Source organism: Giraffa tippelskirchi, chromosome 2 (genome assembly GCF_054371585.1).
Source record: "Giraffa tippelskirchi isolate mGirTip1 chromosome 2, T2T-mGirTip1v1.2.pri, whole genome shotgun sequence".
NCBI lineage: Eukaryota > Metazoa > Chordata > Mammalia > Artiodactyla > Giraffidae > Giraffa > Giraffa tippelskirchi.
This window is the reverse complement of record NC_137276.1, coordinates 219,455,176-219,471,334: the sequence shown is the minus strand read 5'-3', so window position 1 is coordinate 219,471,334 and position 16,159 is coordinate 219,455,176. Positions and strand designations below refer to the sequence as shown.

Here is a 16,159-nt window from a genome sequence, read left to right as displayed (position 1 = left end):
TTCCTCCTCTGTTGGAGACAAAATGGGCAATTGTAGATGTTCTGGTTCTGCTTAAGTTACTGTTGCTGTTGGGTTTTTTGGGTTTTTGTTTTTTTTTTTTGCATTTAAAGGAAAGCCTTTCAGATCTTCTTTTCCTTTGGAGACTGGAAATTTGTTTATGTTAAGGATTAAATGAGGTACTTTATTTGGCCTTGAAAGGAGTTCATGCTCAAATCTTCTTGATTGTGATGCTGCAGAATAATTACACTGAAAATGGAAAACTTGAATGTTTTAAAAGCATTTTTGTGCGTGTGCAGAGGGTATAATTGTATTATGCCCAGGCTAACGGAAAATTGTTTATATGAGGAAACCACGGCTGTGATAGAAGTAGCATCATGTTGTACTTTTTAAAAGGTACTCACTATATAAAATCTAATCACTCCAAGGAAATTGTGTACTGATTAAATAGTAGTCAATACTTGGCTATAGCAGGCCAGCTTTTCAGACCAGTGAGAAGTTCGTTTAAATGCAGAAACCAGATGGTTTTTGTTAGCCACAAACCTTAAAATTACATAAATCCACGCATACACTAAGCTATGGATCTGTGCCTTCTCCTTGCCAAGCTAGACTTCTCGGCCAGTGAAACAGAGAGTTCCTTGTTCCCTTTCTCTTTCAGTTGGGACTGTGTGGGGAGGAATGCTGCCAAGCCAGCTCTATAAGGAATTTTGATCTCCTTGATGATAATCAAGAGAAACTTTTTGGAGAAAGGGAACACCCAGCGTGAAAGACAGTGAGAGAACGTGTTGGAGAAGTTGGTTTTGTGCTTGTAAATTGCACCGATTTTAGCTAAGTATAGGTTTCCAGGGTCACCTCTGCAGAGTGGCCCAGATTAGGTATATATATTTTATTTGTTTGGTTTAATTTCCCTTTCAGCTTTTTAAAAGCTGTTCTCTAGCTAACTTAGTTTTGGAAAGTCCATTTTCACTTGGGTAGCTTGTCTGTATATGATGACCCTAAAATACGGAGCTGGCAGCAAATGGTTGTTTTTAAAAGATTGACAGCATTTTTTAGGTGTAGCATTGGGTCTCTGTAGTTCAGAGCATTCTTTAAATAGCCTGTTGCTTCTGAGGCAACGTGCATGCACCATTGTTTCAGCCGGTTATTCTGTTCCTTGTCATTGAGCACTGTTTTCCCATGGGAAAACATCTTTGGTCTTATGATGTCAGTGGAAAGTCATTCAAGTTATAAGAATTATCTTCGTCTTCAGTCTCTCTGAAATGCAGAGACTGTGAATGGCCATTTATAGCAGGGTGCCAATCTTTTATGTGTTGTCTTAGATTTCTGCCAAGTAACATTAAGTTGTTACTTTAGATAGTGTTAAGATGAAAGCAAAACTAAAATAATAGTTATTTAAGTGGATATATTTCCCATCCACTCAAGATTTTATATTTTCTATTAAAAAGAGAAATGTTTTGTAAAAGTTAGGAATAATTATCTTTAGCATGACTTTGACAGGGTATTATGCATTGTAACTAGCTGCAAATAATTTACTCTAGGATGGAAAGATTTCAGTTTTAAGAGTGTTCATTTTAACAAGTCCTGAAAAGAATACTGTGTATGGTGTATTAAGCCATTTTTTGAGGCTTCATTCAGGAAAAGGGATTTGGGTAAACCTGTTGGCCCTCGGAAGGCTAAGTATTATCTTCCATGTGACCACCTTGGCATGGTCATGTTCTCCTTCTGTTTGAATGCCGGAGTGAGTGGGCTGCTCTCAGAAACCAGGCTTTGTCTCTTAGATGGGTTATTTGATACCAATAAGGATCCTGGGTTGTTTGTCTTGTTTTAATTAACTGAAAGTTATGACCAACCTAGATAGCATATTAAAAAGCAGAGACATTACTTTGGCAACAAAGGTCCGTCTAGTCAAGGCTATGGTTTTTCCATTGGTCCATGTATGGGTGTGAGAGTTGGACTGTGAAGAAAGCTGAGTGCCGAAGAATTGATGCTTTTGAACTGTGGTGTTGGAGAAGACTCTTGAGAGTCCCCTGGACAGTGAGGAGATCCAACCAGTCCATCCTAAAGGAGATCAGTCCTGAGTGTTCATTGGAAGCACTGATGTTGAAGCTGAAACTCCAATCCTTTGGCCACCTGATGAGGAGAGCTGACTCATTGGAAAAGACCCTGATGCTGGGAAAGATTGAAGGCAGGAGGAGAAGGGGACGACAGAGGATGAGATGGATGGATGGCGTCACGGACTCGATGGACATGAGTTTGGGTGGACTCTGGGAGTTGGTGATGGACAGGAGGTCTGACGTGCTGTGGTCCATGGGGTCACAAAGAGTTGGACATGACCGAGCAACTGAACTGAACTGAATTAACTGAACCAGGAATGTGTTACTTAAAACATGAAATTCTTTGCAGGTGGACTTCATTAAGAATAGAAAAGCATCTGGTTCAGTTTGTTCTCTACTATTCCCTACTCTGATCTTGTACATGGCTGGCGTTGGCTTGGAAAAGAATTTTTGTCTGAGAAATACATTTTTGTGATTGAAGTATTTATTTATAAAGAACTTCTTGTCATGTCAAATGTCACAGATATACACATACAGCCAATTTTATAATTTCCAGCATAATAAGTTGTCCTAAATATTGAGGAATCAAGGTTTGAAATACAGCTCCATTCTAAGAAAATGGGCATGTTAATGATCATGACTCTCCATTTTTTTTTTAGAGTTAATACTAAATCTTGTCTGGTAGAAATCTGAAAGGAATTGAAGCATATGCCTTCTTAACTCCTACATAGGCAATTAAAGATGTATTCCAGTAAGATGATAGGGCCATAATCAGTTCATTTGAGGGGAATGAGAGAATGATTACCACCATTTGGTAGTGGGAATATAGAAACATACAAACAGATGGCAATTAAAATAACTGTAAAGTCAAAAAGAGAGAAAAATAATGAAGAATGAAAAAAATAGAAAGATGGTAAAAAGTCAAGGAAAAATGGAGAAACATTTGATGTGTTTGTCCGATAGAGTGACCAGTTGTCTCAACTTACTGGCGCATCTGACAGTTTTAGCAGCAAAAGTCTCACATCCTAGAAACCCCTTAATCCCAAGCAAACTGGTTGGTCATGTTATTATCAGCATAAGCACTTGCCTGATTTACTGCTTTGTCACCAAAGACAAAGTACCTAGCATGTATTGTATTCTCAAATTTACTGAATGAAGAAATGTTAGTTGCTTTATTTATGTATTATTGCCATTGTTATATTTTAGTTGCCACTCAGAAGCAAGGAGGTGAAAGACTTCTTCAAATAGGTAAAAGAAAAGGAATGGCCTAATCCTTAGGAATGTCTTATTTGTGGCATTGAAGGATTTTGAGTTGGTAAGAGGATAATCAGAAAAATAGGGAACCAGGCTAGTTCATTGCAACAGAAGCCAAGGGGAAAGACTTGCAAGGAAGAATTCAGGTATAGCAAAGAAACTGAAAAGTAACAGGTATTGGAGAAAAATCCTTTCCTTTCTCAGGAAGTTGTATGTAACCTTTGAGAAAATTGTTCCAAGGGTGGGAATGTAAAGCACACTATAGGAGTCTTAACTAGGTAGGAAGGTGGTATCACTGAATATTTAAATCACCATCTGATACGATTTGTTGGAAAAAATGAAAAAATAATAGTTCTTCTAGAGCAGAGATAGGTAAACTAGGGGCCACTGGCCAGATCTACTGCCTGTTTTATAAAGAAAATGTTCCTATGAAGCATCCACACACCCATGTTGTCTGAGGCTGCTTTTGCGTTGCAGCAATGGACTTAAGGGCTTCCCAGCTGGCACTAGTGGTAAAGAACCTGCCTGCCAGTGCAGGAGACATAAGACACAAGTTCGATCCCTGCATCAGGAAGATCCTCTGGAGGAGGGCATGGCAACCCACTCCAATAGTCTTGCCTGGAAAATCCCATGGACAGAGGAGCCTGGCAGGCTAACGTCCTTAGGGTTGCAGAGTCCAACGTGACTGAAGTGACTCGACGCACACACAACAGAGTTGAGCAGGTACAAGACACTGTATGGTTCACAAAACCTACAATATTTACTGTCTGGCCTTTGACACAGAAAATGTGTTGACCCTCCCTCTAGAATATAATAGAATGGAAGGAAATATTTTTTGTCTATTTGCTTTTTTTTCGGTAGAGGAGATCCGAGCATATTTGTGGATGTATTGTGAGGCTGGAGAAAAGGAAGAACGTATTGGGTTTCTATTGTGTAATAGGTTACCTCAAAACTAATGGTTTAGAATAACAAAGACTTATTATCTCAGTTTCTGTGGGTCGAGAATTTGGGAGTGTCTTCTAGGTGGTTCTGCCTCCAGTTTTCTCTTGAGGTTTCGGTCATGTCAGCAGATGAAGGCTTGATGAGGCTGTAGGGTGTTTCCAAGCTCATTAATGTTGCTGTTAACAGGAGACCTTGATTCTGCATTACACGGGCCTCTCCACAGGGCTGCTTGAGTGTCCTTCCAACAGGGCAGCTGGACACCCTCCCCCCCAGTACCAAGTGATCCCAGAGAGCAACGAAGCTGCCCTAATGCCCTTTACAACCTTGCCTTGGAAAACATGTATCATTTTTGCCCTATTTTATTTGCTGCAACAGAAAAACCCTGAACATATTATGGGATGACAGTGATGAGAGCATTAATCTAGGAAGTAGGGACCCCTGGGACTCTTCTTGGAAATTGGCTGCCATGGGGGAGAGAAATTGGTACCTCATGTTCCTTGAGGGGAGGGTTTGGAATGAAGGGCCTTCGTGTTGACAAGGAGATAGAAACTGTGGTGAACTCATTGTGGAGAATCTGAAGTACAGAAAAATGTTGAGGGGGGGGGAGTTTATTCAACAAAATTATTACCAACCATGGTAAAAGATAATTAGTTTCCCTGTTCAGTTAGGGGTAAGTTCTCAAGATTCTGAGACTGGAAGTCTTTGGGACAAGAATGAGTTTGACCAGAATAAAGTACCATGAGGAATACAATGATGATTTCATTATTAGATTTTCAATTCCTTGACAGTAGAATTTAAAAATCAATGTACTAATACATAAATTTTATGTGTTTATCTATATTATAAATATATTTTATGTCCATCATTGCATCTAATATGGGGCCTTATCTATAGGTATCTGACTACTTGACTTTCTTGCAATGTTATTATCTTACTACTTAATTCAGTAAAATGGACAAAATTTATATGCTGTTTTTTGAGGATCAAGGCATTGAATTTACTCTTATTCCCTCAGGGAAACTGTGAAACTTAACGTTTATGGAGCATTGTGCTTAGACTGTTTCTTTGCATCTTTTGGAGCATGGGCATCTCAGTTTCTGACTTGGAAATTATAGGTGGTGGGTAAAGCCACAAACTGGGGAGTTGAGGGGTCCCAGCTACTCTGCTGATGATCTAGTGCTATGGCTTGCATTGCTATTTGTTACCTCGGGCATCATAGAGGCAGAATCTTACTAAATACATTTTACAAAGTAGAACTAGAAATGTAGAAAATGTTACCTGAAGCATGGTTTTAGAGATTGTGCCCAGGAGCTTTTGCTCAAGTCTGAGAGGTCTCAGCTGGGTTCAGTGCAAGATTTTTGTTTGTTTTTTTTTTTTTTAAAGGATAAAAATTCCCTTAGGGATTTACAGACAAAATATGTATGATGATGACTAGAATGGACAGATGTTTGATCTATTTTTACATTTCTGTGGGAAGAAGTGTCAGGAAGCTCTTTCTTTAACCGAAATCTCTTGGTGTAATTTCAGTGTTGTTGTTTTTTTTCCTCCTGAGAGCAGTTTTTAGACATGATACAAGTTATTCTAGAATTACCCGGTTCCCAGATACATGAATGGCTTCTGTTGAAAGTTAACTCGTCTTGGCATGGACCTCACACATTTCCTCAGCAGCTGGATTTAACCAGGGAGGAATTACTTGACCACCATGTCCTGTCTTTTGATCCTTTGGTTTTGAATAAGACTTTCACTCTTGCCAATTTATTTTTCATCTCTTGCTGATTTTTTTTTTTCCTTTTTGAGCTATCAGAACCTAGGAAGTGGGGTAGTGTGGATATTTCAGAACTTCCATTTTCCCCTTTTAAAAATATTTATATGGGAAATTCCCTGGCGATCCAGTGGTTAGGACTCAGTGCTTCACTGCTGTGACCCAGGATCAATCCCTGGTTGGAGAACTAAGATCCCGCAAGCTGTGTGGCGTGGCCAAGATATATATATATGCTGTGCTGTGTTTAGTCACTCAGTCCTGTCCTACCTTTTGCAACCCCATGGACTATAGCCTGCCAGGCTGCTCTGTCCATGGAATTCTCCAGGCAGAAATACTGGAGGAGGTAGCCATTCCCTTCTCTAGGACATCTGCCTGACCCAGGGATCAAGCCCAGGTCTCATACATTGCAGGCATATTCTTTACCATCTGAGCCACCAGGGAAGCCCAGCACACATAAAGCTTAACCCATAGAGATTCATAATTGAGAGTTCCCAAGAATAGAGCTGTTCTTAGCATATCTCCATGCCGTGTTCCTCTTCGTAGCCCTTCCTCCAACCTTCACCCCAGAGCTATGGCTTTCTGTAACTAACTGAAATTTATTTTTCTAGGTACCCACTGACGGCAATGCCGGCCTGCTTGCAGAACCCCAGGTGGCCATGTTCTGTGGCAAACTGAACATGCACATGAACGTGCAGAATGGAAAGTGGGAGTCGGATCCATCGGGGACCAAAACCTGCATTGGCACCAAGGAGGGCATCCTGCAGTACTGCCAGGAAGTAAGTCTCCACTGGTGGCCAGCAGTTCATGTTGGATCACATGCATGTTTCTTGTTAATTTAACTTCTTTCATGTTTGTGTTTTATCACTTGCAGTGAACATCTTGGTTCCTAATGATTCACCATACCATATTTACTTGCTTTATCCTACAGTATGCATAAATATTTTTGAAATTATTTATTAAATTTACTAAACTATTAGCAAAACCAACTTAAGTATAATCTTCTATGTAAAATATACTTCAATTTTTTAAAAAAGGAGAAAACAGTAAACTGAGCAAACTTTAAGGTGTCTTGGCACTTCTATTTATCTTTAGAGTATATCCCACTATGGCTATGTAGTCAAGGTATTGTGGAAAAGTAACTAGAAATTGGGAGATTGGAATTGACACATACATACTACTATATATAATCAATAAGAACCTACTGTATAGCACAGGGAACTCCACTCAACACTGTAGTGATCTATGGGAAAATAATCTAAAAAGAACAGAGATAACTGATTCATCTTGCTGTACAGCAGAAACTAACATACTGTAAATGAACTATACTCCAATAAAAACTTTCAAGAAATAAATAAAAGTGACTAGAATTAACTTTATGTTATCAATTTGATATCTTTTAGCTCATTTATTTATATTTAATTTTAGTTTTTCTCTCCTTCTTGTTCCTATTTGAAAATGTAAAACATTTAGATTATTGAAACACTAAAGTAAGAAGTTGCCCTCTGAAATCTCACTTGCCACCCATCCTCTATTAATAAATATTTTCATCATTCTTGATTTATACTTTTCCTTTTTTTCTTATAAAAAGATAGCTTACAGTAAGTACTGTTCTGCGCTTTGCTTTTGTAACGTAACTTTTAGGTCCTGGAAATCATCCCCTTGCCATTTGTAGAGATCTTCAGCCTTCGTGTAATTTTTCTGAGTTTTCTTGCCATTATTGTATAGGATATTTTTTAAAATTAATTCAGTTTAAAATAACTGGAGTCCAAGGCATGTTGTCCCACATTTCTAGATAGTTATATATTCCTACAATATGTGCCTCTTTGTGTTTTAAGAACATTTCAAGGAATTAGTCTTATGCCTCTTGACAAAGCAAAATTTCTTACCTTCCATAAACAAGAGATAACCTGCCAACATTTTCTTTATTGTAATCTCTTATGTACAAGAAAATTTTCTTTGGCCTTTTTGGATCCAAAATGTGTCTTAATGAAATATATATATATATGTATATACACACACACACATATATATACCCACATGTATATTTTTATTGATAGCACTATAAGAAAAGACAATCTCTAAATTCTAACTCCTGTGTTTTGAAAAGCAAAATGGCATGGTGTTATCACAGTATATTGCATATCAAGTAATTTTTTTCTTGAAGGAGTATGAATAACGATGTGAAAAGATACTTCTTTGTATTTAAGTAGAAATCACTAATATTTGCATTCTTTATATTTTTCTAAAAAAAATTATTATATAAGCACTGATAATAAATTTACTTTGCCCAGCTATGACATTTCTAAAATATACATTTTTGGAAATAATATTCACATTCAATTGAAGAGTTCCTGTAGTACAGTTTTGTGGATAAGTTGCAAGTTTGGTAAATTGGAACTCTGCATGCATGCTTATAGGTTTTAGATACTATTTTACTTTTCTGGGTACACCTGCAGATTATGTACTCTGAATATTAAATACATTTTTCTGAAGGCTGCAACTCATTAATTTAATGACATTGATTGCATCATCATTTTCTGTTGAATGATTCTTTTGATGTACATATCATAGTTGGTATCTAAGTTTTTCTCCCGTGTCAGTTATAAATAGTCAGATGATTTTACTTGCATGATGACTTTATAAAAATCACTCTTCATAACCCTGAGAACAACCCTTAATCCCACTCCACTTAGAGATCCCACTAATGCCTGGGTAGCTTTGCTTTCTGTTTTAGTCTGCTCTTTGTCCCAGGTCTAAGCCACAGAATTGTTCTTTCCAGTCCTAGACTTTGCCAGGGTATTGGTGGTCATAGCATGGTGGGAGTGGGTGGGGAGAGGGAGAGTGAGCCCTTGGTTGTTTTTCCTTCGTCTTGAAATTCTGTCCTTACCTGCTTGTCTCAGCTCACCACCCGCAGAGATCGTGTACAAGGATGCATATAGGCCAGAGTCTTAAGATGGATTAGACAAAAGTTAGGCTAGAGAAGTAAGAAAAGGTCCAAACATCAGGCCTTGTGAGTCCTTTTAATGAATTTGGTCTCTGTTCTGTAACAACAGGCTTCCCTTGTGGCTCAGCTGGCAAAGAATCCTGCTGCAATGCAGGAGACCTGGGTTCGATCCCTGAGTTGGGAAGATCCCCTGGAGGAGGGGAAGGCTACATACTTCAGTATTCTGGCCTGGAGAATTCCATGGACTGTACACCTGGAAAAGGAAAAGGCTACCCACTCCAGTATTCTGGCCTGGAGAGTGCCATGGACTGTATAGTCCTTGGGGTCACAAAGAGTCCGGACACAACTGAGCAACTTTCACTTTTAGAAAAGGAAATGGCAACCCACTCCAATATTCTTGCCTGGGGAATTCCATGGACAGAGGAGCCTGGTGGGCTGCAGTCCATGGGGTCACAAAGAGTAGGACACAACTGAGTGACTTAATACTTCTTTCACCTTCACTTCTGTGACAACAAAAGTGTCCTTGAAGGTGTTTTTTTTTTTAAGAAGGAGAATAACTACATTAGCATTTCCAAAAGTCACCCTCTTGCTTGGTCACTCTGACTGCATATCCAATTTCTCAGTTTCCTGGGGGCCAACTGGAGCTTTCTCTCCCCCCCACCCCATTCCACCAGTGACTCTAGGCTGTCAAGGTCTTAGATCCCATGATCTAGCAAGTGGGAGAAGGGAGGAGAAGTGAGGAGTCATCCCAGACCTTCCCCAAGAATTTTACTGGTGCTTGGATGTTAGGAGACAAATGCTTGTTTGTGGCTTTTTAAATATATCTTTCATTAAAAATATTTATGTGCAAGGTGATTATATAAATACTTTTCTAGAGCCCAGTGGTTCTCGCTTCCTTCTTCAGACATATATCTCTGGGTGCCAAGGATACAATAACAAGTAGAACACAGGACCTGTTCTTAAAGGGGGATCTCAGGGGCGAGAAAGGCTTGTAAAATAATTTTAGCAACAGAAAATCGAATGATGATGATGTTGGCACGTGGTGATAATGTTGATGATGCTAATGCCATCTAACTTTTGTTGAGCATTAACAAGGTACTAAGCTACCTTGCCAAGTGTTTGCCCTCATTTTACCCTCATGGTGCCTCTGGGGAAGAATCCTGAGAAAGAACCTTGGTGAATTGCAACATTAAGGGAATCGGAGTAAATCAGTGGAGGAGAAGCAGTAGCTAGAAACTGAGGATCAGAACCAGGAGGTATTATGTGCTAGAAGTCAAGCTAGGTTAATATCTAAATGAAAGAAATGATGGGGTGCAAATGGGATGCAGACCAGAAGTTCAGTTCAGTTCAGTTCAGTCACTCAGTCGTGTCCTACTCTTTGCAACCCCATGGACTGCAGCACGTCAGGCTTCCGTATCCATCACCAACTCCCAAAGCTTGCTCAAACTCATGTCCATCGAGTCGGTGATGCCATCCAACCATCTCATCCTCTGTCGTCCCCTTCTCCTCCTGCCTTCAGTCTTTCCCAGCATCAAACCAGAAGTGGTTGAAGTATAATTTTTGACAAGGCATATCATGACTGTGTTGCCCAATGAATGCATATCAAAGATTTTCCTCATCAGATAACCTCTAAGGTGTTATCCAGTTTGACTTGAAGAGATTTAAATTCTTTTTCAACAGACTTCATTCACATGGCTGTGAATCATCTGATCTACAGTGCATGAAACAGGAAACATTTGCATTGCTATCAGATTAGTATCTACCCCTACGGAGTAGCCTTGTTGCTATTGTTCAGTTGCCCAGTCCCGTGTCCTACTCTTTGCAACAGGGTTACCTACAGCCAGTCAGTCAGAAGAACATACCCCATTGAATCAGATCTTCTTTACCCACCACTTCCAGACTCTGGAAGACAACACCTGTATTTCACTGCTGAGACACCCAGTACATAATCTCTTTTGTCCATTTCTGAATCACAAACATTGTTTTAATAAAACAGTCTCTTAACTTGGCAAATGGAAGAGCAGTTTTGAGGGAATAGCATGGGAGGAAGGTAAAACTGTGGTAGGTTACAGGAAGAATAACATGTATGGGTGATGCAGCCATCTGTGGCCTCTTGGAGGAAAGAGCAAGAGGCAAAGAACTTGTGAGCAATTCATGGAAAAGGGAGAGGCTTTGTTTTTTGTTGGGCTTTGTCTTTTAAAGGGAAGGAACCTACGCTGAGGAAATTGTAGGAAGGATAGGTGTCCAACATAGGAAAACTAGGCTCACGTGTTAATAAAAACAGAGAAATGAGATCCTGTTCATAAATGACTAACTGAGTCTTAGAAAAGAAAAATGAGGAAGAAGGGTGAGTTGAGTCAGTTTATGTTGACAGGAGCTTGGAATCCTCTTGTACATGGAGAATATTTTCTCCTACTGATGGAGGGAATCTTGGGGTGGGGATAGCTTCCAGAATTTTTAAAACAGCATCCAGAAACTGGATCCCCAGACATTGGAACCGAAACTCAGTGCTTCCTGGAATTTCTCTGTTGGGATCTCTTGTTATCTGCTTATCCTTTATCCTTTATGTTCACCTCTTTTTCCCTGGCATAAGATGGGCTTCCCCTAGGAGGTCAGGGAAAATGGCAGCCAGTAGCTCTGGGAATGTGTCTTCCCAGCTTAGAATTCCAACCTCATCCTGGTAGTTTGCACCCTTAATTCCCAGCACAGGTTCTCGTTCCTGCTTTTGGTCATGCATCTACCTTTGGACCAGTCATCACAGCCACCAAGGACTTAGTACTGGGACTGGCTTGTCTTGGTCATGAGGGTGTATGGTTTGTTTGGTAAGCCAAGCAGAGCCACCTGGTGTAGGGAGAGGAGCTCTTGCCAGAAAAAAAAGGGGGTGATGAGTGGCGTGGAGGCAAAATAGAATAATGACCACAGCCCAACACAATGGGCTTAGAAACACATAGCGCCTTTTAAAAGCTTTGTAGATTGGAGAATGGGCATCTGAGGAAATTCATAGTGCATCATGACTTTAAATAACTTTTGGGAAGGTATGGGGGGGCAGTGTTGTTGGTGAGATATTCACTCAGAACCTTTAAACAGTGTTTGACTTTTTCTATTGAATAGTGCCCCCTAAACAATCTACTTGTAACATTCCTTATTGGTATTTTAGAGTCTTCCTACTACTTGCCATGTTGTCGGTAGTCTGAAATTTTTCTTTTATAACTAGAAATACCTTTCATTTGTAAGATTGAATATTTTTGTGTGTTGTTGTTGTATGTTTTTTTCCTGTTTTTGTTAACTCCATGTTTTTATTTTAGATGATCGTTTGATTCCTTGCTAATATAGCTAAGGAAAATAATGTTCATAATTTTTTCAGCTCTCCTTCTCACAGGTTTTGTAAGATATATTATTTTTGTATTCTTGAAGTTTAATATTATGGTCTGTTCTATTGCCATAATTCTCACAGTCGTAGGTTCTGCCTTTAACTTGATTCATTGTTTGCAGCCAATCCTTTCACCAAAGGATCTCAATTTCTATATTGTTTATTTTGATTCCTCTCTTTCTTTGAATGCCGTCATCTTACTTAAACAATAACTTAGTTACATATAGAATTCCAGGTTGACAAGTATTTTTGTTTAGCACCTTTAAGGTATTATCCACTATATCCTCCCATCTACCATTGTGCAAATTCCCTGTTTTTAATATACAAAACTGTCTCCATTTACAGTGCTCTTAATTTACTGATTATTTTATCTTGATAGTGATGAATCATTTTTTTCTTTATGTTCTCAGTTCCTCTTGTGACCAAAACACAGATGTTTTAGAGACAGCTGGCTGAGTCAGAGAGGCAGCTGTGAGCAGTCTCTGGTCCTAGGACAGAATGAAAGCAACTGAACTCATGACCATGACCTCATTTTGAACTTTTGCTAACCAATTTAACTCACTTGTTAATTTGTTTTTCCAAAGAATTGCGTATATAGCTGCACATCATGTCTGTCGGTGCTTAGCTTAGTGTGATGTGTCAAATATTATTATTTTGATGGTGCATTATCTAGTCCATGTCCTTTATAGTCTCATGCTCCTCTCATTTTGTATTCCCTGCTACTGGTTGTTTTGTTCTTCTTATTATTTTTCTTTTTTTTTTAATTTTGTTTTTTGGCTGTGCTGGGTCTTCATTGCCACACAAGCGCTTTGTCTAGTTATGGTGCATGAGCCTTTCATTGCAGTGGTTTCTTCTGCTGCCGAACACAGGCTCTAGGGTGCAGTGGCTTAGTTGCTCGGTGGCATGTGGGATCTTCTCAGACGAGGGATCAAACCCATGTTTCCACATTGGCATGCGGATTCTTAATCACTGAATCACCAGGGAAGTCCTGGTTGTTATTATTAATACTGGCATTTTTGCCTCCTGATTTCTTTGATCCTGTCATTGGTCGTGGGCAAGGTTAGGAAGAAAAAAGTAAAAATTGAGGCTTCCCAGGTGGTGCTAGTGGTAAAGAACCCACCTGCCAATGCAAGAGATGCAGGTTCAATCCCTGGGTCGGGAAGATCTTCTGGAGAAACAGATGGCATCCCACTCCAGTATTCTTGCCTGGAAAATGGGCAGAGGAGGCCGGCGGGCTACAGTACATGCGGTCGCAAAGAGTCTGAGATGACCAAGCCACTGAGCATGCACCTTAACTCCTGGCTAAAAGCCCTTATAAATTTTGATTGGGAAAATAGTTTGAAACTTGCTGCTGCTGCTAAGTCGCTTCAGTCGTGTCCAACTCTGTGCGACCCCATAGACGGCAGCCCACCGGGCTCTGCCGTCCCTTGGATTCTCCAGGCAAGAATACTGGAGTGGGTTGCCATTTCCTTCTCTGGTGCATGAAAGGGAAAAGTGAAAGTGAAGTCGCTCAGTCGTGTCCGACTCTTAGCGACCCCACAGACTGTGGCCTACCAGGCTCCTCCATCCATGGGATTTTCCAGGCAAGAGTACTGGAGTGGGGTGCCATTGCCTTCTCCTAGTTTGAAACTTAGGTTTGTGTAATCAGCATTTTATCTCATTTCATCCATATTCTTGGTAATAAATTTCCTCCTGTCTCCCAATCATAATAGTTGTGTTTCTGCCTAGTCATTGTTTAAATTGGCACATTTGAAATATAAAAATTTTCTTTACATTTTTTTAATTACTCATTTATTTTTTTCCATCAAATGTGTATTGAGGGGTGGGATAGAAAAAATATTTGTGTCTTTCCCAGAATTCTTCCCTGGTGGCTTAGTTGGTAAAGAGTCTGCCTGCAATGTGGGAGACCCAGGTTCAATCCCTGGGTGGGGGGATCCCCTGGAGAAGGAAATGGCAACCCACTCCAGGATTCTTCCCTGGAGAATTCCATGGACAGAGGAGCCTGGTTGGGCTACAATCCCTGGGATCACAACGAGTAGGACATGACTGAGTGACTAACACTTTCACTTTTTCCCAAAATTCATATGGTGAAGCCTTAAGTTCCACTGGGATAGTGTCTGGAGGTGGAGACTTTGGTAGATAATCAAGGTTAGATGAGGTCATGGCGGTGGGGCCTTCATGATGGGATTGGCGCCTTTATAAGAAGAGACACCAGAGAACTTGCAGAGAGTTTGCTTTTTCTGCCCTGCTCACACAAAGAGGGGCTGTGAGGACCCAGAGATAAGTAGCAGTCTACAAGCCAGCAAGAGAACCTTCAACAGAACTCGACTCTGCTTGCACGCAAGACTTCCAGCCTCCAGGACTGTGAGAAAATAAATTCCTGTCACTTAAACCAACCAGTAGATGATAGTTTGTTATGGTAGCCTGAGCTAAGACTAGGACTTAGGTTAATTCCTTTGGGCAAAAGGATTATAGGCTCAAGGTGTCACTGAGAATTACTGCTCCTAAAGATCCTGCTTTACAAAACAATTTTATCCAACACTTGTCCCTGACTCAGCATGAGTCATCATTTAGTAACTGCTTGTGGACGGCTTGTTGTTGGCACAGACTGGGACTAAATGAGGCTGGTGCTCTGCACTGCTCCCTACACTGACAGTGAAGTGAAAGTTGCTCAGTCATATCCGACTCTTTACGACCACATGGACTATACAGTCCACAGGATTCTCCAGGCCAGAATACTGGAGTGGGTAGCCTTTCCCTTCTCCAGGGGATCTTCCTAACCCAGGGATTGAACCCAGCAGATCTCCTGCGTTGCAGGTGGATTCTTTACCAGCTGAGCCACAAGGGAAGCCCCTCATAAAATGACAGAGCCCCCCATAAAATGACCCTGGGGTCTTCTCCTGCAGAGACTGTTTCTTTCCATTGACAGAATTCCAGCAGGAATTGGGGGTTGTTGGCCCATCATCCACACTTGCCCTGAGTTTATTTTTACCCAGTTAAGATGCAGGTGCTGTGATAATGCTCAATAAACATATAAACATGGTCTTCAATATTCAGTTAAACCTACTAAATGATCACTAAATACACTCCCTGAAAACAGGAAGCAAACCCTAGATTATTCTTTATGTGACCCTGTGGTAATATGTTCTGTTGAATTTTTTTTTTTTAGTAGTACTCTTCTTTTTTTTTCTTTAATTTTTACTTATTTATTTTTATTTGTTTGGCTGTGTTGGGTCTTATTTGCAGCACCTGGGAGCTTTAATCTTTGTTGTGGTATGAGGAATCCTTGATTGCAGCATGTGGGATCTAGTTCCCTGATTAGGGATAGAACCTGGGCCCCCTGCATTGGGGAGCTCAGAGTCTTAGCCACTGGACCACCAGGGAAGTCTTTGTTCTGCCCTTGCCTGTTGATGAATTATGTCTTCCAGCAGTTACCCCCTTCAGTCTTGGTTGGACATGAGACTTGCTTTAACCAGCAGAATGGAATGGTAGTGACACTGGTTTACTTCTGGGTCTAAGCCTTAAGAAGGCCTGGAAATTTTCTCCTTTTGCCCTCTGGGAAGGAAGCCACGGGGAGAAACCCAAGTGGAAGACAATGGAGGCCCTCATTCAGTTGCCCTACCTGAGCTCTAGGTCAGCTGCCAGTCACGTATGCAAGGCCAGTTGGACTATGCAGCCTTCCTTGCAATACTCTAGCTGATACCATGTGAAGAAGAATCACTTGGTCAATTCACAGAATTGTCAGGAATTCTAAATTATTATGGTGTCATTAGCCTCTAAGATGGCCCCCAACAGTGTTTGCCTCCCCTCTGGTGTTCACATCCATACGTAGTCTC

At 40.4% G+C, this 16,159-nt stretch overlaps 1 protein-coding gene across 10 annotated transcripts in view; it reads left to right on the top strand.

Annotated features, from left to right (window-relative positions):
- APP (amyloid beta precursor protein) overlaps positions 1-16,159 on the top strand; it is a 292,111-nt gene that overhangs the window by 58,193 nt on the left and 217,759 nt on the right. For all 10 annotated transcript variants that reach the window (XM_081557722.1, XM_081557714.1, XM_081557706.1 and 7 more), the window contains exon 2: positions 6,618-6,785. In XM_081557722.1, the coding sequence (XP_081413848.1) occupies positions 6,618-6,785 (168 nt within the window). The remainder of the gene's footprint in view (positions 1-6,617; positions 6,786-16,159) is intronic.